The sequence below is a fragment of the Gobius niger genome (assembly GCF_951799975.1).
Source record: "Gobius niger genome assembly, chromosome: 14".
Lineage (NCBI taxonomy): Eukaryota > Metazoa > Chordata > Actinopteri > Gobiiformes > Gobiidae > Gobius > Gobius niger.
Genome location: NC_136865.1, coordinates 22,104,773 through 22,125,623, shown reverse-complemented (window position 1 = coordinate 22,125,623; position 20,851 = coordinate 22,104,773). Strand labels below are relative to the sequence as shown.

The 20,851-nt window shown below is 41.3% G+C and overlaps 3 protein-coding genes across 18 annotated transcripts in view; all 3 read left to right on the top strand.

Moving 5' to 3' along the window:
• pleca (plectin a) overlaps positions 1 to 12,570 on the top strand; it is a 155,130-nt gene extending 142,560 nt beyond the window's left edge. For all 16 annotated transcript variants that reach the window (XM_079570837.1, XM_079570836.1, XM_079570834.1 and 13 more), the window contains 3 exons: positions 22 to 3,363; positions 4,876 to 11,729; positions 11,806 to 12,570. In XM_079570837.1, the coding sequence (XP_079426963.1) occupies positions 22 to 3,363; positions 4,876 to 11,103 (9,570 nt within the window). In that variant the 3' untranslated portion in view covers positions 11,104 to 11,729; positions 11,806 to 12,570. The remainder of the gene's footprint in view (positions 1 to 21; positions 3,364 to 4,875; positions 11,730 to 11,805) is intronic.
• Positions 12,571 to 12,890: 320 nt separating this feature from the next.
• LOC306974031 (fatty acid-binding protein, liver-like) lies at positions 12,891 to 14,929 on the top strand. The gene is made up of 4 exons (XM_079571141.1): positions 12,891 to 13,244; positions 13,848 to 14,020; positions 14,648 to 14,737; positions 14,825 to 14,929. The coding sequence occupies exons 1-4, from the start codon at positions 13,178 to 13,180 to the stop codon at positions 14,873 to 14,875; spliced, it is 381 nt and encodes a 126-aa protein (XP_079427267.1). The 5' UTR covers positions 12,891 to 13,177; the 3' UTR covers positions 14,876 to 14,929.
• An 891-nt stretch (positions 14,930 to 15,820) lies between these two features.
• LOC306974408 (serine/arginine-rich splicing factor 10-like) lies at positions 15,821 to 18,270 on the top strand. The gene is made up of 5 exons (XM_079571641.1): positions 15,821 to 15,953; positions 16,684 to 16,790; positions 17,558 to 17,659; positions 17,731 to 17,917; positions 17,993 to 18,270. Exons 1-5 carry the CDS (start codon positions 15,901 to 15,903, stop codon positions 18,195 to 18,197), a joined length of 654 nt encoding a protein of 217 aa, XP_079427767.1. The 5' UTR covers positions 15,821 to 15,900; the 3' UTR covers positions 18,198 to 18,270.
• Positions 18,271 to 20,851: the final 2,581 nt, after the last annotated feature.

Below are 20,851 nucleotides of genomic sequence, written 5' to 3'. Positions count from 1 at the left end.
CTTTTGCTGGCACTAATACAGAAAGCGTCAGAAAAACTAAAGGAGGAAGAGAGGAGGAAGATGGCGGAGATGCAGGCGGAATTAGAGAAACAGAAACAAATCGCAGAGGCTCAGGCTCAGTCTGTGGCTAAAGCAGAGCAAGAAGCTCAACAACTGAAATCTCAAATGAAAACTGAAGCCAGCAAGAGGCAAGACGTCGCTGTGGACTCCGAAAAACAAAAACAAAATATTCAACAAGAGCTGCAGCAGCTGAAGAGTTTGTCCGACCAGGAAATTAAATCTAAAAACAAGCAGCTCGAGGAGGCGCTCATAACACGCAGAAAGATCGAAGAGGAGATCCATATTATTAGGGTGCAACTAGAAACTACCATAAAACAGAAGACTGTCGCGGAGGGAGAGTTGGACCAGCTCAGAGACAAAGCAGCCGAGGCAGAGAAAATAAGAAAGACCGCTCAGGATGAGGCTGAAAGATTGCGCAAGCAGGTGAACGAGGAGACACAGAAGAAGAAGCAAGCCGAAGCTGAGCTCAAGAGGAAATCTGACGCAGAGAAAGAAGCGGCCAGACAAAAGCAAAAGGCGTTGGAGGATCTGAAACAATACAAAATGCAAGCAGAAGAAGCCGAAAGGAGAATGAAGCAAGCAGAGGAGGAGAAGGTCCGGCAGATCAAAGTGGTGGAAGAGGTTGCGCAAAAATCGGCCGTGACGCAACTGCAGGCGGCAAACTTCAGCGAACAGACATCCAAATTGGAGGAGTCACTCAAAAAGGAGCAGGGCACTGTGCAGCAGCTGCAAGAAGAAGCGGATTACTTGAGAAAGCAGCAAGAAGAAGCCGACAGGGCGAGGGAGGAGGCTGAGAAAGAGCTGGAGATGTGGCGCCAGAAAGCAAACGAAGCATTGAGATTGAGGCTTAAAGCTGAGGAGGAAGCGCAAAAGAAAAGCCAAGCGCAGCAAGAAGCTGAGAGACAGAAAGCAGAGGCAGAAAGAGACGCCAAGAAAAAGGCCAAAGCAGAGGAAGCTGCGCTCAAACAGAAAGAAAATGCAGAGAAAGAATTGGAGAAGCAACGGCTTTTCGGTGAACATATCGCACAGCAGAAATTATCGGCCGAACAGGAGTGCATACGATTCAAGGCGGAATTTGAGCACGCCGAGCAGCAAAGAGGGTTGCTGGACAGCGAGCTGCAGAGGTTGAAAACAGAGGTTAGTGCGACGGAGAAGCAAAGGAAACAACTAGAGGAGGAGTTAGCGAAAGTAAGAGGAGAGATGGATGCGCTGCTACAGATGAAAGCCAAAGCCGAAAAAGAGACAATGTCCACCTCAGAGAAGAGCAAACAACTTTTGGAGACGGAAGCGCTCAAAATGAAGCAGCTCGCAGAAGAGGCAGCGAGGTTGAGGGCCGTGTCGGAGGAGGCGAAGAAGCAAAGGCAAGTGGCGGAAGAGGAGGCAGCGAGACAAAGAGCCGAAGCCGAAAAAATACTCAAAGAAAAACTGGCAGCCATTAATGAAGCAACCAGGCTGAAGACAGAGGCAGAGGTGGCGCTGAAGGCCAAAGAAGCAGAGAATGAGCGGTTGAAGAGACAAGCGGAAGATGAGGCTTATCAGAGGAAGTTGCTGGAAGATCAAGCGACGCAGCATAAGCAAGACATCCAAGAAAAGATGACGCATTTGAAGAGTTCGTCCGATTCGGAACTGGAGAGACAGAAGACAATTGTTGAGGAAACGCTCAGGCAAAAGAAGGTGGTGGAAGAGGAGATCCACATCATAAAGATCAGCTTCGAAAAGGCGGCCAAAGAGAAAGCCGATTTGGATAAGGAGTTGAAGAAGTTGAAGGACGCCGCGGACAAAACGCAAAAGAGTAAAGACAAAGCCGAAGCTGAGGCGGAAAAAATGAAAAAATTAGCAGCCGAGGAGGAAAAGAAACGCAAAGAGGCAGAGGAGAAGGTTAAAAGGATCAAGGCTGCGGAGGAAGAAGCGGCCAGGCAGTGTAAAAACGCCCAGGAAGAATTGGAAAAACTCAAGAAGAAAGCTGAAGAAGCCAATAAGCAAAGAGAAAATGCAGAGAAAGAGGCTGAAAAACAAGCCGCTCTAGCGAAAGACGCCGCACAGAAATCCACCGCAGCCGAAGTCCAAGCCCAAAATGTCCTCAGCAAAAACAAGGAAGACGTCAAGGCTCAGCAGAAGCTTCAAAAGGACTTCGAAAGCGCAAAGAACCTGGCTCAAGAAGCGGAGAAGGCCAAAGAGAAGGCGGAGAAGGAGGCCATGTTGTTGAGGCAGAAGGCAGAGGAAGCAGAGAAGCAGAAGAAAAAGGCAGAGGACGAGGCGGCTAAACAGGCCAAGGCTCAGAAAGATGCAGAGAAATTAAGAAAGGAAGCACAAGAAGAGGCGGCGAAACGGGCTAAAGCAGAGGCCGAAGCACTGAAGCTAAAACAACAAGCCGATGCAGACATGGCTAAACATAAGAGCGAGGCAGAAAAAGCGCTCAAGCAGAAGTCCCAAGTCGAGAAGGAGTTGATTGTAGTGAAATTACAATTGGAAGAGACTGACAAGCAAAAAGGAGTGCTCGACGATGAGCTAAAGAGACTTAAGACAGAGGTTGATGATGCAGTCAAGCAAAAAGCACAAGTCGCAGATGAATTGGCTAAAGTTAAGAAACAAATGGATGAACTTTTGAAAATAAAGCTTAAATTTGAGGAGGAGAACAAGAAACTGATGAAGAAGGATAAAGACGGCACCCAGAAATTATTGGCGCAAGAGGCAGAAAAGATGAAGAGTTTGGCAGAAGAGGCCGCTAGGCTAAGTGTGGAAGCAGAGGAAGCCGCTAAGCAAAGGCAGTCAGCCGAAGCGGACCTAGCAGAACAAAGGGCATTAGCAGAGAAAATGCTAAAGGAGAAAATGCAAGCTATCCAGGAAGCGACAAAGCTAAAAGCAGAAGCGGAGGAGCTGCAGAAACTGAAAAATCAAGCTCAAGAAAAGGCGAAGAAGTTATTGGAGGATAAAGAGCAGATCCAGCAAAAACTGAACAAGGAAACGGAGGGATTTCAGAAGTCGCTAGAAGCCGAACGGAAAAGGCAACAAGAGATGACGGCAGAGGCGGAGAAACTGAAAAAGAAAGTGAAAGATTTGAGCGATGCGCAGGCCAAAGCTGAGGACGAGGCCAGGAAATTCAAGAAGCAAGCCGAAGAGGTGAAAACCCGTCTCGAAGTGTCTGAGAAACAGACATCGGAAGTGGTGGTGCAAAAACTGGAGACTCAGCGGCTACAGAGCACAAAAGAGGCGGCCGATCTGCAGAAGGCCATCGCTGATCTGGAGAAGGATAGAGAGAAACTAAAGAAGGAGGCCGAGGAGCTGCAGAGAAAGTCCAAAGAGGTATTGTACATTTGCACTAGGACCTTTTTCATATGTGCAGCTGACTTAAAGCACACTAAATCATTGCAGTATTATTGTATGGACATTAATATAAATGTACTTGGATATCTTTAAACGTAGGGTCAGATTGCTGTTGTATCGGGCTTTTGTTTCCATAGTCCGTATATTGAAACAAATAACTGACTTTTGGAAAATACCCAATACAAGCCTCTTCTGACCTTGGTGTTTAAGTTACCAGCAGCAACATTTGACTGTCCTACTGAACAATACTGCAAAAATCTTGATATCTTGATAACTTTATTAATTTGTATAACATTGCAATTCCTAACAAACAACCAATGCAACCATAAACAAGTTTATTTTTTACTTGTGTCTAGGTACATTTAAACTGTCAGAGTTGTTTGTATCTTAATTAAGTGGTCCTCTTTACGGGCACACATGAGAATGTTTCATCTGGTCTGGCAGATGCTAACAAGCCCTTCCTTTTCTCAAAACATCTAAAATGTGTATCTTTTTCAAAATTACTAGTTATTGGTATATTTAAAAAGGAACTGTATTTGCTATTTTTGCAGATAAGCCGAGATAGTTTGAGTTAACAATTTGGCTAGATAAATATATAAGTATGACATAAGATTTATTTTAGTGAAGCCCTGTTTCACGCTGGCCATCTAAGCAAAGGCCGAGATCAAATTCCTCAAAATGTTTTTGTGGGTTTGAAGTATTATTTGCAACTTTTTATCCTTATTCCCAACTGCAATATTTTGCAATGAATTGGCTCGCGGCTATGCTACTTCCGCTAACCTAGACCTGTGAGCGCCAACACTTCACTTAGTGCTTGTTAAAAACTTGATGGAGGATGTAGTAAATACTTCAGCAAAGGAGACATCTGTATTTAATTGGTCGGCAAGTTTGTCTTTAAAGCTGTGGTAATCAAATAATTTTCTTGTAGTCGAGTAAACTTCAAGAGCTGCACTGTAAACTTGACAGTTGTGTCTCAAAATATAGCACATTTTCCTCCAAATTAAATTAGCACAGCGTTAGCATTGGCGGTCCGCATAGTTTTCGTCTCAACTCTGTCCTGCTATGAACTCTGGCTGAGACGTGCTTCTAATTAACTCAAGTGAACAATCTGGATGAGCTGGAGCTGAGAGAGAGATTGTATTCAACTACCTACAACTTTCATGGTTTGATTCAGGTGGCGCAGCTTTAAGCTAAAGGCAAATATACACTACATCATATTTGCCGCACCATATAATTCATTAAAGTAACGTGAACCATTAGCTTCAAGACAAACTTGCAAACCTCTCTAAACACAGACATCTCTTCCACTGAAGTATTTACATCTTACATCAAGTACATAACACGCAGTAAGTGATTCAGGAACTCACTGCGCCCCTTGAGAATATTTAGAAAATATGCTTTTTTCAGCGGAAGTCTAATAGACACTTCTGTTTAGTAGTGAGGCCTGTTCCACTGTGATCTTCTCATGATTGTTTTCTCACCCTTTCGCAGATGGCCAACGCCCAAAAGGAGCAGGTGGAGCAACAGAAAGCCCTCATGCAGCAGTCGTTCCTCCAGGACAAAGAGGCTTTACTAAAGAAAGACAAAGCTATGGAGGAGGAGAAGAAGAAACTCGAGAAACAATTGGAGGATGAAGTTAAAAAAGCCAAAGCTCTCAAAGACGAACAAGAACGTCAGCGGAAGGCAATGGAGGAGGAGCAGAAAAAACTACAGGCCATTTTAGACGACTCACTTAAGAAACAGAAGGAGGCTGAAGCGGATATGAAAAATAAACAGAAAGAAATGCAAGTGATTGAGAAGAAGAGGCTGGAGCAGGAGAAACTTCTGGAAGCTGAGAACAAAAAGCTCAGAGAAAGACTTCAAAACCTGGAGGGCACTGCTGCTAAACCAACCACCACTACAGGAACTAAGGAGATAGAAGTTCAGACCGATAAAATACAACAGCAAGAGCAGAAACTGACAATGACAACGGTGGAAACGACCAAGAAAGTGTTAAATGGGTCAGTCGAAGTAGATGGCGAGAAGAAAAATAGAGAATCTCCTTTTGCCTTCGATGGAATACGAGAAAAAGTACCCGCAGAAAGGTTGCACGAGATCGGCGTCATTAGCAAAAAGCAGTATGACAGTTTGAAAAAGGGCAACACAACAGTGCAAAATCTCGCCAAGACAGACAAAGTTAAGGCTTTCCTCCAAGGCCAGAGTTGCATTGGAGGACTTGTGACTCCTGACAAAGAGAAGATAAGCGTCTACCAAGCCATGACGCAAAATAAAATTGCTCCCGATACAGCTACAATGCTACTGGAAGCTCAAGCCGCCACTGGTTTCATGGTTGACCCCGCAAAAAATAGGCTTCTTACTGTGGATGAGGCAGTGAAGGAGGAGGTGATAGGTCCAGAACTGCATGATAAGATGTTGTCTGCAGAAAGAGCAGCAACTGGATTTAGAGATCCTTACACCGGGGCCAAGATTTCACTCTATGAAGCTATGAAGAAAGGGCTGATTGAGAAAGAGCCAGCAACCAAATACCTAGATGTGCAACTTGCAACTGGTGGCATTATTGACCCGGTAAACAGTCACAGAGTACCACTGCAGACAGCATACAAACAGGGACAATTTGACGCAGACTTGAACAAGAAGCTCACCGATCCCAGTGACGACTGTAAGCTATTCATTGACCCAAGCACCCAAGAGCAGATAACTTACAAACAGCTGATTGAAAGGTGTACAAAGGATGCAGAAAGTGGGCTGTTGATTTTGCCAGTGCCTGAAAAAGCATCGCAAACCGAGAAGACATTCACCGATGCAGAGACCCAAGAGATCTTTTGTAGATCTACATTAGACGTGCCTTTCGGAAGATTTAAAGGTAAAAACGTCACTATCTGGGAAGTTATAAATTCAGAGTATTTTACCGAAGACCAAAGAAAAGAACTCATTCGTCAATACAAAACTGGAAAGATCACTGTGGAGAAAACAATCAAAATTGTCATCACTGTTGTTGAGGACAAGGAGAAGAACAAAGATAATGTCTTCAGTGGTTTGAGGTCTACTGTTTCTGCCAATGAGCTTCTGGAATCTAAAGTTATCAATAAAGACCTATTTAATAAACTTAGCAACGGGAAAGTTACTGTGAAGGAGATTGCTGAAATGGATCAAGTCAAAAAAGCCTTGCAAGGTACTCCAAGTATTGCTGGGTTGTTGAACGAACCAACCAAGGAGAAAATGCCCTTCTATCAAGCCATGAAAAAAGAATTGCTATCCCCAGAAACCGCTCTTAACTTCCTGGAAGCTCAAGCAGCCACTGGGTTTGTCATTGACCCGGTTAAAAACGAAAGGGTCCCGGTTGACGAAGCAGTAAAGTCCGGGCTTGTTGGACCAGAGCTGCACGAGCGCCTTCTTTCAGCTGAAAGAGCAGTCAGTGGCTATCAAGATCCTTACAGTGGCAAGAAGATATCACTATTTGAAGCCATGAAGAAAGGGCTTGTAAAGAAAGATCATGGTGTTCGTCTACTCGAAGCACAACTCGCAACGGGAGGCATTGTAGATCCAGTCAAAAGCTATCGCATTCCCCATGATGTTGCATATAAGCGTGGATACTTGGATGAGGAGACAAGCAAGAATCTGAACCAGCAAAGTGAGGAAACTAAAGTCTATTGTGATCCTAACACTCAAGATGATGCAACTTATCAACAGCTTATGAGCAAGTGCATCACCGACAAAGAGACAGGGCTGCCATTGCTTTCACTGTCAAAGAAGGCCCCGAAACCAAAGGAGGACAAACAGCTAACGGAGGCAAAAGCTAAAGAAGCCATGCAGAAAACTATGGAGCTCGATTATGGGCCGTTCAAGGGAAGAAAAGTCACAATTTGGGAAATCATTAACTCTGAGTACATCACAGAGGTACAGAGGATTGAGTTAATCAGACAATATCGAATGGGGCTTGTTACTATTGAGAAATTAACCAAGATTGTAATTACAATGGTGGATGAGAGAGAGGACAAAAAGAAAGAAGCTGGATTTGATGGTCTTAGAGCGCCAGTCTCAGCTGATTCTCTGCTGGACTCAAACATTATTGATAAAGCTACGTTTGACAAGCTACAGCAAGGCAAAATCACGCCAAAAGAAGTCAGTGAAAGTGATGCCGTTAAAAAATATCTCAAAGGGGCAGATCTAATTGATGGCATTGCAATGGGTGACGAGAAGTTGAGTATTTACCAAGCAATGAAAAGGAACATTTTGCAGCCAAAGACAGCTATGGCGCTGTTAGAAGCCCAAGCTGGCACTGGGTTCATAAGCGATCCTGTGAAGAATCAGAAGTACACAGTGGATGATGCCGTAAAAGCTGGAGTTGTCGGCCCTGAACTTCATGAGAAACTGCTCTTGACTGAAAAGGCTGTGACCGGATACAGAGATCCATACACTGGGAACAAAATCTCCCTTCTCCAAGCCATGAAGAAGGAGCTTGTCCTGAGAGAACATGCAATTCCGATTCTGGAAGCTCAGTTTTCCACAGGGGGAGTTATCGATCCAGTGAACAGTCATCGCATTCCTAATGACGTTGCCATCAAGCGTGGATGTTTAAGCAAGCAGATGGTCAAATCTTTCAACGAACCCTCTGGTGATGTCAAGTGCTTCACAAATCCAGAAACAAACAAAGATGTTACCTACAAACAATTGCTTGAAAAATGCATAAGAGATCCTACGTCTGGCTTGTGCTATCTGCCCGTCTCCAAAGTTGAATCTGCTCCTGTTCAGAAATCCTACCAGGTGACAGAAGAGCAAGCACAAACTGATCTTGCCAATACACAAATTGATATCCCTGTAAAAGGTTTAGAAGGAAAGAGTATGACAATTTGGGAGGTCATGAATTCAAACATGCTACCGGATGATGAAAAACGCCGCCTTTTGGAGCAATACCGCTTGGGCCAAATCACAAAAGACCGAATGCTGATCATCATTATTGAAATTATTGAGAACAGGGAGGTTATGAAGACCGAACAGGGCATGTCGTGTGACGTTATCAGAAGGCGAGTGACCATTGAGGAGCTTTACAATGCAAGAATCATTGACTTGAATACATACAACCTTTTGAAGCAAGAAAAGATGACAATTCGGGAGGTTATGGAAATGCCCACGGTTAAACAGTACCTCTTTGGCACAGGTTGCATTGCTGGTATCGTGTCTGATGTGCCCAAGAGAATTAGCATCTACCAAGCAATGAAAAATGGCAAAATTAAAGCAGAAGTTGCATTGAATTTACTTGAAGCTCAGGCAGCAACTGGCTTCATAATTGATCCAACCAAAGACGAGTTATTGACAGTTGATGAAGCGGTCCGCAAAGGTCTAGTCGGTCCCGAATTACATGACAAGCTCCTATCAGCCGAACGAGCGGTCACTGGCTACAGAGATCCGTACAGTGGCAAAGTTATTTCAATTTTCCAAGCAATGAAAAAAGGGCTCATCCCAGAAGACTATTCACTGAGGCTTCTAGAAGCTCAGAATGCCACTGGTGGATTGGTGGATCCAGAATACTACTTCCGCTTGCCCAACGATGTGGCAATGCAGCGTGGATATATCAATAAGGAGACTTTAGACAGGATATCCGAACCAAGCTGCGATGTTAAAGGTTACGTTGACCCAACCACTGATGAGAGTCAATCTTACGCACAGCTGCTGAAAAGAAGTAGAGTTGACAAGGAAACTGGAATGCGTTTGCTATCATTGGCTGACAGAAAATTGCTGTTTAAGGGACTAAGGAGGCAAATTACTGTTGAAGAGTTACTACGTTCTCAGATTATCAACCAAAAAACATACAATGAGCTTACAGAGGGAACGATCACTGTGGAGGAAGTCAGTAGGGACGTCAAAAAGTACCTGGAAGGCACAAGTTGTATCGCTGGTGTCTTTGTAGAATCAACCAAAGATCGTCTGTCCATTTACCAAGCCATGAAGAAGAACATGATCCGGCCAGGTACCGCCTTTGAGCTCCTCGAATCCCAAGCCGCGACTGGGTACGTGATAGACCCGATCAAAAACCTTAAGCTTAACGTCAGCGAGGCTGTAAAAATGGGTGTTGTTGGGCCAGAGTTCAAAGACAAGCTCCTGTCTGCTGAACGTGCCGTAACTGGCTACAGAGATCCCTACACCAGCAAAGTCATCTCTCTGTTTCAAGCAATGAAAAAGGGGCTTATCCTGAAAGATCACGGTATTCGTTTGCTGGAGGCTCAGATTGCAACTGGAGGTATAATTGACCCTCAAGGAAGCCATCGCTTGCCAGTTGAAGCTGCATATGAACGTGGGCTCTTTGATGAAGAAATGAACGAAATCCTCACTGACCCATCAGACGATACTAAAGGCTTTTTTGACCCCAACACCGAGGAAAATCTCACCTATCTGCAGCTCATGGAGAGGTGCATGACTGACCCTGAAACTGGCTTGGTGCTTCTGTTGCTTAAAGAGAAGAAGCGCGAGAGAAAGACATCTTCAAAATCGTCTGTGCGCAAGAGGCGTGTGGTCATTGTTGATCCGGAGACAGGAAAGGAGATGTCAGTCTATGAAGCCTATCAAAAGGGACTAATTGATCACCAGACTTACATAGAGCTAGCTGAACAAGAGTGCGAATGGGAAGAGATAACTATCACCTCTTCAGATGGAGTTGTGAAGTCAATGATTATTGACAGGCGATCAGGAAGACAGTATGACATTGATGATGCCATTTCAAAGGGTCTCATTGACAAATCTGCATTGGATCAATATAGAGGCGGCACCCTGTCCATTACAGAGTTTGCAGACATGCTGTCCGGGAACATGAGCGGAAACAGATCACGTTCATCATCATTCGGGTCATCTTCTTCCTACAATATGAGTCCAATTCCATCTATCAAAACGCCAGCGACTACATGGAATGACCCCACAGAGGAGACTGGACCAGTGGCTGGCATCCTAGACACAGAAACTCTAGAAAAGGTGTCTGTAACTGAGGCTATACATAGGAATCTTGTGGACAATATCACTGGGCAGAGATTGCTAGAGGCACAAGCTTGCACTGGTGGCATCATTGACCCCAATACTGGTGAGAAGTTTTCAGTCACAGATGCTGTGAACAAGGGGCTACTGGATAAAATCATGGTTGACCGCATTACACTTGCCCAAAAAGCCTTCAATGGTTTTGAAGACCCTAGAACAAAAATCAAAATGTCCGCCGCACAAGCTTTAAAGAAGGGATGGCTGTATTACGAAGCTGGTCAGAGGTTCCTAGAGGTCCAGTATTTGACCGGTGGACTGATCGAACCAGACATTACCGGCAGAGTCCCCGTTGATGAGGCTGTCAGGAAAGGCACCTTGGAAGCGCGCACGGCACAGAAACTACGGGACGTGAGTGCTTATACAAAATACCTCACCTGCCCCAAAACTAAACTGAAGATATCTTACAAAGACGCCATGGACAGGAGCATGGTCGAAGAGGGCACGGGACTCCGGTTGCTCGAAGCCTCCTCTCAGTCCAGTAAAGGCCTGTACAGTCCCTACAGCATCAGTGGCTCTGGGTCGGCCACTGGGTCCAGATCCGGTTCTCGGACTGGCTCCAGGTCGGGGTCTAGAAGAGGAAGCTTCGACGCCACAGGGTCCGGCTTCAGCAGCACCTTGTCCTCCACCTCCTACACTTCCTCCACCTATGGCTCGTCCACAGCTTACGGCTCCCCAAGTTACACCCGCCGCTACTGAGACTGTCACCAGATGCCTACACAGTGGAATAAAGACAGATCTTTATTCTGCTCTGCATGTGGTTGTTACAGAGATTTAGTTTTATTTTATATAAGCTGAATTACCTAGGTGTATATTCTTTATTTTTCTTTGTCTTCTTGTCAGAGTTTATTGCATTTAACAGTTGGCATTCAGCCAGGTGGCTCATTACTATTATGGAGATACAGTATTTTACTTAGAGACATATCAGTTATGTTTTTACAACTGGAATTAGTTTATGTTAATACTTTTTAAGGAAGTGCCCACTTATGAACCAAAATCGGCTGTAAAAAATCTGTATATATTTGTGAAATTGGACATTTATTGTAAAGATAGATATATTTGCCACTCTGCAGAGCAGAATTTAGTCCCTCAAGACTCCATGAAAACCAGTACAGTATGTTCCTGTTGAAATGCCAAGCCATCACATCTCACATTTGACATTTAAACTCTAAAACCTGGATTTTACTGCAGCAAATCAGCCTTTATTCAGATAAATGGCAAATGGACCCCACTGTGCAAAAGAACTCTTTGATGGATCTTAACAGTTCAATTTCCAACAAACATCAACAATAAAACAGTCCAGGCTCAGACCAACATTTCAGAAAGTATGAATCAAACACATTATCATCATTTTGTATATTTTATGTATATGTTTGTAATACGCTCTCTTTGTCTTCACAGTGTTCTCTCCAGCTTCTGCTCAAACGTCTTCCTGCAACTCTTGGCATTTATTTTAACCAAAACACTGTAAACAGATGTTTTATATACATTTTATTGAACAGCATGTGCTAAAGTAGTATTTCAATCTATTGTTTTTACAATGGACCATTTTAACAACAGCAACTTTAAAAAATACCTTAAATGAGCTTCTGTAAGTGCCTGCAAATACTCCTAATCACTTTAAAGCAGCGTAGTAGCCTCTTACTTGATGGTGCAGTGGTCTCACTGTAAACTGACTGATGCATGACTGAAAGAGCAGCTTTCTAATATTTTCAGGTTAAAAAGCATTTGTACTGTCGCTATCACAATCCGTACACAGGGCTAAAACCAATGAATGTTTGTATCTGTGTCCCATTTTAGTGGGACTGCTCACAGACTTGTATTGTACTGTATATTAAAGATAGAGCACTAACGCTGAAAGCCTTTCATTAACATTGTTTTGAAAAGATCTTTAAGCTTTGCCACCAGCTGCAGTATTTGTTCATTCACTATATGTGCATTATATTTTGTCTGTTTTTGCTTGTTTTTCAAGCAGTACATTGAATCATACTATTTTCTTTTCATATTATTTCTGCTATGCATGATACACTAACATTTAGAGGTGCAGAAACAAACGTAAAACATTGTTTCAAAAGGTTTGAAGGAAGTATTTTATTGAGGGTTATCAAACCTATGAGGAGTATTTATAAAATGGTGGCAAGGACTTTTACTGTAACATCTCATGCTATGTAAATAAATTAGGAAATGAACAACTGGCTTGAGTTTGTGTAATATTTGAGAATTTCACTGAGAGTCATGACAGTATCTGTGAACCATTTCATGTAATAGTCTGTCAGTGCATTTCATATTGGGAAAAGGCCCAGGGATCCCTATGGTTACTAACCTACCCATGGTAACTAACAAACAAAATGAAATTTAACATTCCTTAGTTCTATGTGTAAAGTTTTTACTACTTAAGCCTACCTTGTGCTATATTATTGTACATAGTATTGCCAAATTGACTTCAAATCACTGCATTAACCCCATTCCTCTGACAGGGCAGAATTGAGTAATTAAGCAAGTATTAAATATAGATAACGTTGTAGTGAACCTGATCCCCGGATGTCACACCTGTGAAACTTAATGCTGTGAAACGCTCTCGTTAATTTTCCATGATTGAAACTGTATACAGGTCCTTCTGAGCCCCTCCCTGGACAATACATGGCTTATGTAAATAACAGGGAGGTCTAGGTCCCCAACTTACCAACGTGCCGCTGAGGATGATAGGAAATTGACGACAGACTCATTCTAAACTATAGCCTCAAGCTTCGCACACGGCAGCACCGGCAGAAATATGGACTTTTCCGGAACCTGGGAAGTGTATTATGAGGAAAACCTGGAGGCGTTTCTCAAAGCAGTTGGTAATTTATATTTATATTGAAACAAACATTTATTGACACTACTGTAAAATATATGAAACGTCTTTTTCGAATCAAATAGGAGTATAGAGTATTGATGTAGACAAAGGTTCTTAAGCTGTCATCTGGACTTGGTATTTAAGTATTGGTATTGGTATTTGGTATTTTTTGGTATTTAAGCCTTTCATGCAAGAGGCTTTGTCAGTGACATCATCTTTGTTTGGATGCAGGTTGAACACCGTCCAGTATGAGAGGTTTAGTTTGTAATGGTACCATCCATCTTTATACTAAAAGAAAAGGAATATTGATACATGAAAATAAGTGATACCATACCATACCATACCAACTTTATTTATAAAGCACTTTAAGAACTGTGCAGTTGGCCAAAGTGCCGCACACAGAAACAGATACAAATATTTACAGTAGAAAATATGAGGAAAAAAGTACAACAACAGCAGGCAACATCAATTTGCGTTAAACGCCAGAGAAAAAGTGATAGTGATAGTAAAAGTGCTGTGTGTCCAAGAAGTAACATTTACTCATAATAAACATTGGTATACATTGGTATTTTGAGCACAATTGTTGAGGAATTGATGTGTCTTTAAGGTGCACCTGAGATGATTGTAAAAATGCGTAAAGATTTTAAACCCAGGATCATTATTAAGCAAACTGGCAAAGACTTCACCTACACCATAAAAACTCCAGTGGGCGACAATACGTACAACTTCACCATCGGGAAGGAGTCGGAGATATCCGGACCAACGGGACGCAAGTATAAGGTAAGACAGAAGAGAAAGGCTTTTGAAATGGAGGTACTAAAATATTAAATTCATTAATACTTCACTTTACATCATACTTCGCAAAGCCTTTTATCTAATAAACAGGCAAATAATTTAGCCATATTTTACTGCCGGTGTAGTAAAAAAATACTAACTTGCATACAAAGAAACCCTATATCTTTACAATTAGCAGGATTTCCTCAGCTCAGACCTGTAACTTTGCAGTGAACGGGAGATCACCAGCTCATCTCCATGGAGACACTGCTGTTGTTTTGAAACGAGGGTAAAACATCCTGTAATATTCCACATGGTGCCTTTAAATGGAGGCTTGCAACACATACAATTTAGCTAAAGTGTAGGCTATTTCTAATAATATAAAGGAACATTTTCCATTCCCCTGCATTATATATGAATCTGAAAAAACATGACAGGTCTTGGGCTATTCTGTGTTTGTCATATTGGCAAAAAGCATTTGGATTTTTAAAAATATGATATATTTTTATAGATATCAAAGTAAACTGGACGTTCATTGGTCAGAAATGACTCAATGTGAAAAGCATTTACATTTTGCTTTGATGTAAAGGGTATAATGGATCACAGAAATTGAGTTTTGGTTGTTTTTTATAGTGCAAATTTAGAGAAGAAAATGGGAAGCTGATCTCAGAGTCAGAAAAAATGACCTCTGTCCGAGAGATAATAGGAGAGGACATGGTGGAGGTAAAATATAGTGTGTGGTTTGTTTTTCTTTCCAAAATAGACATGTTTTTAATAAAGTATGTTTTTTTTTCTGCTTTCCCTTCATAGACAGTTACTATGGACACTGTTACGTTCATCAACAAAAGTAAACGTGTCTAACTCAACTTTGGCAGGACTTGGTTTGAAGAAAGTTATGCTGGATGAGATTGCACACAGTCTAATAAAATTAACCATATGTCTATCAGTGAATTAAACATTTATTCATTAAAAACATCTATTCATTCTTGTGCAAATAGTACTTTAGGCCTATGTACTGAGAATCTGTGTGACAATAAAGTATGTAAAGTTAAAGTATTATTGTGGTCTGTTATTGTAACATTTTTGGTGCATACATATACAAAATATGTTTGTTGTTTTTTTTTTAAAAGAGAAATATACAGTATATATTTGTTCAAGGGTCTTGAAAGGAGGTCACAAATTCATTAGTTTTATTTGACATATTTATTAATAAGCCTACACTCTATTTATCATTACGCAACAGGATTACATTCTTAATCATGATTAAACAACCCCATCTAATTTTCTTTACATGGCTAGTAGCTATTACTGTACACCCTCCCTCGTGGTCTGTCAGGAGGAGCTTTTTTTTTTTTAGGTTTATTACAAAATCTCATCGAGACAAACAACAAAACAGGCAAGGCAACGACAAAGTGTATATTGATAGTGAAAAAAACCTTAAGAGTAAAATTAAAATTAAAAAAAGAAAAGGCCTTGTTTTCAGATAATCAAAAAAAAGTGTTACAGGATCAAAAACATTTCAGCAGTATGGCAAATTGCTTCTACAGTTTAATTGGATTTTTTTTTTTTTTTTTTTTTTTTTTAAATCAGAGACGATAAAAAACATACGAAATTCATTTTTTAAACAGTTAACATTTGGCACCTGTTTTTTCCATTTATTTTTGCTGTCAGGAGAAGCTTGTAGACTCGTTACACATTTTGTACTGGTTGTATGTATTTATGTCCGGCAGATGGCAGTAGTGATGGACCTCAGTTGATTTATGTCACGAGACACACTTCTTCTCTGGTTACTTCTCGCTGCGCATGCGCATAACACTCGTTCGTTGAAAATTTTCCATTAGCTAAAATTCTTCTGGTGAAATTGTTTAAACTTTAAATCCAGACCAATGCGGCCTCCAAACACCTCTTTGTTTGTCCGGAATATCGCCGATGAGTCCAGGTGAGTGCCCAGTCGTGGCAGTTTATGTATGAAAGCAAAAATAAATAAATTAAAACCTTTTGAAAACCATAGTGCTAAAAGCTAAATAGCCAACGCCAGTAAGCGATGGCGTTTTCATGGTATATTCGCTGATGTATCACCCAAACGGGCTAATATTAAATACGAATGTGGCAAAATATACCACACAAAAAGGAACAAAGCTATATTACTACAATTCACTAGACTCGTCCCATATTTGGCTCTGCTGCGTAAAGCCATGAGCCCCAGACACGCAGAGCAAATGCTGTGCACTCTACGTGGAGGCTAAATTTAGCATCATAAAGCTAACGCGAATACTATGCCAACCATGCAACATACATCGTTCTATGTATGTATGGTTAATGTATAGTTATATCTTATAACCATAGAATGCATTAATTACGTGTATGTTAATACGTGATTAAAACTATAAATGTATAAATATGAATAATTTTCCTTTACGTTTATTTTCAGTTTTTGTTTTTATATTTATTGACTGACTAAGGCTGGACCTGCACACACATATATTTTGTTTCATATCATTACTATTATGTTACTGTACATAGTAGGCAATGGCAGAATATATTAGATTCTATACACAGCAAAAGTCACCTAAGGCAAGTAATTTTATCCATGTATGTCTTTTTTGGTACTTGCTGTAGCGAGTGTTGCCCATTGTCAGTCCAGTTATATTTGTATTTACGGTGTTCAGGCCTGAGGATTTGCGGCGTGAGTTTGGCCGCTATGGGCCCATAGTAGATGTCTACATCCCACTTGACTTCTATACACGTCAGCCCAGAGGATTTGCATACATTCAATATCCTTTATGAGTGAGCATGTCATAGTATTTGCTGTGTCTAATGATCATCTCTCTCATCAGGTTCGCTGTTTTGTATGTTTTTGCACATCATTTGATCAAATGTCTAACATACTATTTCTCTGTTATTGCTCCAGAAAATGTAAAAGCGTCCAGTTGTGGAGCGGCCACAAAGAGTTACAAAGACCCATTAGCTGTAGTAGCCGTAAAGACACAGAGGCCAAAGGAGCAAAAGAGAGAGGGTGAAAGTTTGAAAGACAAAGAAAAGAAAGTAAAGCATGAAGAGGAAAGAGGGCTCGGAGACAAGGCTTGGAAAAAGGTTTAAGACGAGAAAGCAAAGCAGGAAGTCTGTCTGCAGATCGTTTAAAGAGTTAAAGATCAAGATGAAGTCAAAGTCAAGTCAAGGTAACAAGTCTGTATTGTTTGTATCCTCCCAAAACAATTTGACACCAGAATCCGCTGTCCCTGTGATATCCAAGACAATGTTCTTTGAATCAAAATCAATCTACTGTTTTGATTTACACATTTGTAAATTCTCAGAAGTATTCAACAGGTTTCTTCAGCTTTCCTCTCTAAAGCAGTGTGTACTGTTTGTAGTGTTTACTGTTATCAAAGTCACAACTCAGTGACAAAAGCAGACTGCTAACATTATGAAATTATTAGTTTGACTTAATAAAGCAGATTAGTCAAGTAATTGCTTATATTCCAGAAGTTAATTTCATGTGAACTCTCTCAATACAAGCCACAAAACCTTAACTACGCAGCACATTTGAAGACGTTCGGGACGCGGAGGATGCCCTCCACAGTCTAGACCGGAAGTGGGTCTGCGGCCGACAGATTGAGATCCAGTTTGCTCAGGGCGACAGGAAGAGTATGTATTAATGTATAGATTTAAATGCACATAACAGAAGATCGATGTCACTGATCGCTGCTCCGTTTCAGCTCCTAACCAAATGAAAACAAAAGAGCGTTCCCCCAGTGGACGATCTCCTGGACGGTCCAGTCGCTATGACGACTATGATCGAGACGATCGGCGTCGACGATCACGCAGCCGCAGCTACAACCGGTACCGCTCCCGCAGCCCCTCGTATGAACGGCACCGCCGGCGCCGCTCGCACAGCCCCCGAGAGTGAGGACTCTTACGTTTACGGTAAACAGGTGCATGAATAACGATTTCTAAACTTGTTTGGTCTCGTGCCCATAGGTACAGACAGAGGCCACGGCGACAGTCCAGGGAACGGGAGCGGTCCCATTCTCGGTCGCAGAGTCCCAGACCAAACCCTGCGCCTGCGCCCCATTTCGAAGAGGAGCCTCCTCGGCACAGATACTCGCGGTCTCACTCACGATCAGCCTCCAGGTCCCGCTCACGATCTCGCTCCTGGGCCGGCCGCAAATCTGGAGGTCGTTAGAGAAAACTGGTCACGGTCGTTTTTTTTTAATGAATGTAACGTCCTATTAACCATTTGTAGAAAGCTTGTGTTGCAGCTCACGTTTTAAGTAAAGTGCTGTTTTTTTGGTTTTATACAGTTGACAGAGAAATGGTTTGTTTTCAGTCCTATTCTCGCAAAGTGAGTCTTTTATTTGTTGTTCAACTTTCTAAACCCTATGCATCGTTTGGTAAAGAAAATCAATCAGTATTTTTAACCTAACAACAGTTTGAACCATTCCAGTGTCAAGTTTTGAAACCACATCTACAGTACGTTTGTTCTGCTGGCTGATTTTCCAGAGCTGTTGGGTTTTTCTTTTTGGTGGGTACATGTTACTCTGTTAATCTTTACATGTACATTCATCTTTGGGCCTTGTTAATGTCAAAGGGACTGTTCAGTTTGTTAAGATACTTGATCAACAATAAAAGGAGACGCTTAAAAACTGGCCCAACGTATTTGTATGTCTCTGAAGTATCTAATTGAGCATGTACAGTGTACTGAACCCTCTCTTAAAAGGGAAGCAAGAACATGTTTTGAGTAATTTACTGTGGGATGGAAAAGCATTTGAGGTATGTGGTTTCTTGTCATGTAACATGTTTAATTCCTGTTAGAGAGTTTTGTTGTGCTAAATATTTGCTTCAACAAGTAACTTGCCTGCAATAACTTTTCACTGATGATTTGTCAATTAGACTTTATCAAAGCGTGGTTCTGTCATGAGCTGTCCCAAAGCAGGAGATTAAACGTTGGTGTTTACATGACTTTTTTTCATGATTCTATGACTATTCTTGTTGCATGTTTTAGCTTCCTTTGGTATTTACTAGAAAATGCTTATTATTTTGGAATAATAAACCCATTTCATTCTACCTGTTGCATGGTCGCCTGTTTTCTTTACATATTTTATTTTACTGATAGTTAAAAGTCCGTAAGGTTGAGTGGAGAGAAAAATGTGACACTGATTTGTTGTGATCAGCAAATTGAGACTTCAGAAAAACATTAAAATGCCGTCTTATTTCTGATACACCACATGGATGAGTTCATCAGTTAATTTTCCCGATTTTCAGGGAGCACAGCGGAGAATTGACTCCGTACATAACTTCGAATCATAACAACACCGCCCAAGAACTGACTTCCTGTTTTGATCCAGCACTCCAGAATAAAAGCACCATCTTATTCATTAGTTCAACTTTCTTTCTGCCTAACTATTAACAGACAAAACACTTACAATGTGTGTGCTTCATTATATTCTCGTAATGTTGCAAGTACATGCTGAATTAATGAGATGAGCTGTGTGCTTTTATTTTGGTGTGCTGGAACGAAACAGGAAGTCACTTCTTGGGCGGCGTTATGATTTGAAGTTATGCACAGTCAATAGGTAGCGTTCATGTGACATCACAACATTCTAAAGAGCCTATAGTTTAACATTGAGGTGGAGGTCTACTGACGGTAACTGTGGTAACTGACAAAATGCATATTTTTATGTCTTTGTTTTTTGGCTCATATCTCAGTCGTGACTGGAGGAATCCACATGAAACAAAAACTGTCACAAAGTTCATCGTCTCTTCTGTCGGCACATGTGAACTAATGTCCAATTATTATCTCTAAAAAATGTCAAAAAGTGGTGACAATATGCGAAAACATGACCATGATGTTGTCCAATAGAAAGGACTTTCAGACAAAAAAATAATATCACAGGTCTGTGAATCCAATCACGATCAAATACTGAAGAGGAAAAACATTTGTCAATTTTCGTTTTGGAGATTTCTTCCAAAAACTGCATTTCTCCCATAGAGTTGCATTGGCCCTGCCCTCCATCTGACATTATGACATCATCACATTCTAAATCGTGAACGCCACCTATTATAGCAAGGTGAGCATTTGGCAAAATATGTGCTTTTACAAAATACAAAACTAATTTTGTTCCACAGCAATACCTGATTTCTTTTCTAGTTATGGAATGAAATTTGTTTTGTCTTCATTAAGTATATTGTAAACTCAGACGTGTGGGGAAAACACTGTAGATCTAATTATAAAGCATTTGTATCAATTTCATGAACTTGGAGGCGAGTTTTCTAGCATTCTTGTGAAAATGACCCTGAAAAGTGACCCTGCAAGTAGTGAAATGTGCCTATAAACATGTCCTTGTTAAGAATTGGGAGGCTACAAATATGTTGAGGGATGAGTTTGTACCCCCACCAACATTTCAATTTTGTGGCTTCCTCTTTCATTGTTTGAAATGAAAAAATCAGGTATAGGGCCTTTAAGTTGAATTCTGTCTCAAGCTTTATTTGGATCTATGCTTCTCATGGTTAATTACACAGTATATCGGTCATTAGGAGCCCAATTTTTATCTCTTTTTGTGTTGGTGAGTTAAGTGTCTCTTGTGACTTGGCAACATAGCTGGATGTTCCATGGTGTTCTTACAAAAAAAAGTGTAAAAACTTGGACTAATAATGCTCTGGGTGGACAACAGTCCTTGCTCCCAGTCGTATTGATTGATGTTGGTTAATGGAACGTGTTGTTGCAGTAGTGAAGCAGCAGCCAGGCGTGAAATCGGACGTGCCCCATCGATTATTATAGAACTAATGTATTAAAACAGACAGTTCGAGTCAATGAAAGGCCATCAATTTGCACGCCAC

Coding starts and splice junctions, on each gene's coding strand:
- LOC306974031 (XM_079571141.1), top strand. CDS start 13,178: ATGGACTTTTCCGGAACCTGGGAAGTGTATTATGAGGAAAACCTGGAG. Junction 13,245..13,847: donor GGCGTTTCTCAAAGCAGTTG/GTAATTTATATT, acceptor TGTGTCTTTAAG/GTGCACCTGAGATGATTGTA. Junction 14,021..14,647: donor CAACGGGACGCAAGTATAAG/GTAAGACAGAAG, acceptor TGTTTTTTATAG/TGCAAATTTAGAGAAGAAAA.
- LOC306974408 (XM_079571641.1), top strand. CDS start 15,901: ATGCGGCCTCCAAACACCTCTTTGTTTGTCCGGAATATCGCCGATGAG. Junction 16,791..17,557: donor AGGATTTGCATACATTCAAT/ATCCTTTATGAG, acceptor TACGCAGCACAT/TTGAAGACGTTCGGGACGCG. Junction 17,918..17,992: donor CGCTCGCACAGCCCCCGAGA/GTGAGGACTCTT, acceptor TCGTGCCCATAG/GTACAGACAGAGGCCACGGC.